The sequence below is a fragment of the Chlamydotis macqueenii genome, chromosome 4, assembly GCF_036417535.1.
Source record: "Chlamydotis macqueenii isolate bChlMac1 chromosome 4, bChlMac1.mat, whole genome shotgun sequence".
In the NCBI taxonomy this organism is placed as follows: Eukaryota; Metazoa; Chordata; class Aves; order Otidiformes; family Otididae; genus Chlamydotis; species Chlamydotis macqueenii.
The window spans coordinates 35,142,554-35,144,228 of NC_141559.1; the positions used below are offsets into that span (position 1 = coordinate 35,142,554).

General features: G+C 62.7%; 1 protein-coding gene across 1 annotated transcript; it reads left to right on the plus strand.

The window, feature by feature from the left end:
* Positions 1-214: 214 nt before the first annotated feature.
* On the plus strand, positions 215-1,285 carry LOC147600939 (inositol 1,4,5-trisphosphate receptor-interacting protein-like 1). The gene has a single exon (XM_086747785.1). It carries the CDS (start codon positions 278-280, stop codon positions 1,283-1,285), a length of 1,008 nt encoding a protein of 335 aa, XP_086603911.1. The 5' UTR covers positions 215-277.
* Positions 1,286-1,675: the final 390 nt, after the last annotated feature.

The window sequence follows — 1,675 nt, forward strand, 5'->3', positions numbered from 1 at the left end:
AGGGGCTGGTCATCAGGGCGGCTTGGGCAGGACGGGCCCCATGCTGGCTCCAGCCAGGGCCCGCGGCCCCTTCAAGCCTGTTGCCAGCAGTGCCCAAACGCTGTGTGGGAAAAGCCTGTGGCTCCCATCCCTGCAGTGCTTGCAAACCCTGCCCTTGTTCCCTCCCACCTCTCCTACGGGCCCCCAGCTCCAGGCAGCTCCTGCACCACTGCCCCGGTCCCGTGCTCCCTGCCACCCAGCCCTGCTGAGCCCCTTTTTCTCCTGCCTCCTCCAGGCCATGGCTGCCGGACTTGGCCTCCTCGTGATTGTGCTGGCCATCCAGCATGGGCTGAAGGGCCATCATCAGATAGATGTGGCCACGGCCCAGCGGATGCAGCAGCGTGAGGAGCATCTGCGTGAGAAGATGATTCAGCTGCTGGAGGAGATGGAGCAGAGCAACTCCACGTGGGAAGACTGGCTCCTCCGGTCTGTGTTGCAGCACCGGCTGCTTTTGACCATGGCAGGAGCCGTGGTCCTGCTCGCTGAGATCTGCTGGCTGGCCAGGGAAGTGAACTTTGCCTCTGTCAGCTGCAGTGAGCAGGACAGCTCCAGCAGCGAGGAGGCGGAGGAGAAGGAGGAAGATGAGGAGGAGGAGGAAGACCTCAGTGGTGTCAAGTCTTTGGCTTGTGCATCGCCAGTGCAGGGCCTGCCTGAGACGTGCAAGGTGCTGAAGAAGCTGGTGGGCGACCTCCTCGATATATGCCAAGTGGTTTCCAAGAGGACTTTGATGCCGCAGATGCAGCCAGCCGTTGGGATGGATGACAGCTATGAAACCTGGCGCATCCATGAGGACAGCATCTCCTACCGCCTGCTGGTGTTCCTGCGGCCACCCCCCGGGCACTCTTTCAGCCTGGAGCCGGCCACCACGGGGCAGCTGCCAGCAAGGCACTGCAGCGTGCGTGTGGGGCTGGAGTGCATGTGCTGGAGGGAGCAGCTGCTGGGGGACAGTTTGTGCTTTCTCCACCATCCCGAGGACAAGCTGCGGACGGATCGGAGCTCGTACCTCCTGCGTACCCTCTGCACGTGCTCCTACTTAGACGTGGAGAAGATCGCCTGCTGGGCCCAAGGGCTGGTGAGATCAGCCTGGCTGCTTTTTCCTCAGTCGCACGACTGCCAGCTCATGGTGCTGCCCTCCTCCCACTCCTGCAGGTTCCAGCTGACAAGCCCCTCCAAGATGAACATCTGCACTGAGGTGACCTTTGCAGTGCAGCAAGGCAGCTCAGTGTCCTACCTGAGCCTGGAGTAGGCAGAGGCCGCCTTCACCAGCAGCACAGCGCGGCCGGAGAGCTGCGCTGCTGTCGAGGTGCAGCTTTTCAGACCGAGGGCGACGCCACCCAGCAGGACAATTTGCACGTGCCAGGTCTGCAGCTCTGCGCCCACGTGCTGGTGGCCCCAGGCTTCTGCAGCCATGCCCGTGACCCTGAGGACCTGCTTTACTCTCAGACGGACGGGGCCCGGGCGACAGTTTCGCACACTGGGCCAGGCTGATCGCAGAGACTGCCTGGGGAGTCTGTGCCGCAGATGTGGACAAACGAGGCGTGGAGATGACGCTGCTCGAGAGGAGCTGAGCGTGACGGGAGTTTGGGGAGTCTGCCCTGGTCCAGCTGAAGATGCCATTGCAGCTGAGAGTGCTGTT

What these genes read in the sequence shown, in the direction of transcription:
- LOC147600939 (XM_086747785.1), top strand. Translation starts at nt 278, where the DNA reads ATGGCTGCCGGACTTGGCCTCCTCGTGATTGTGCTGGCCATCCAGCAT.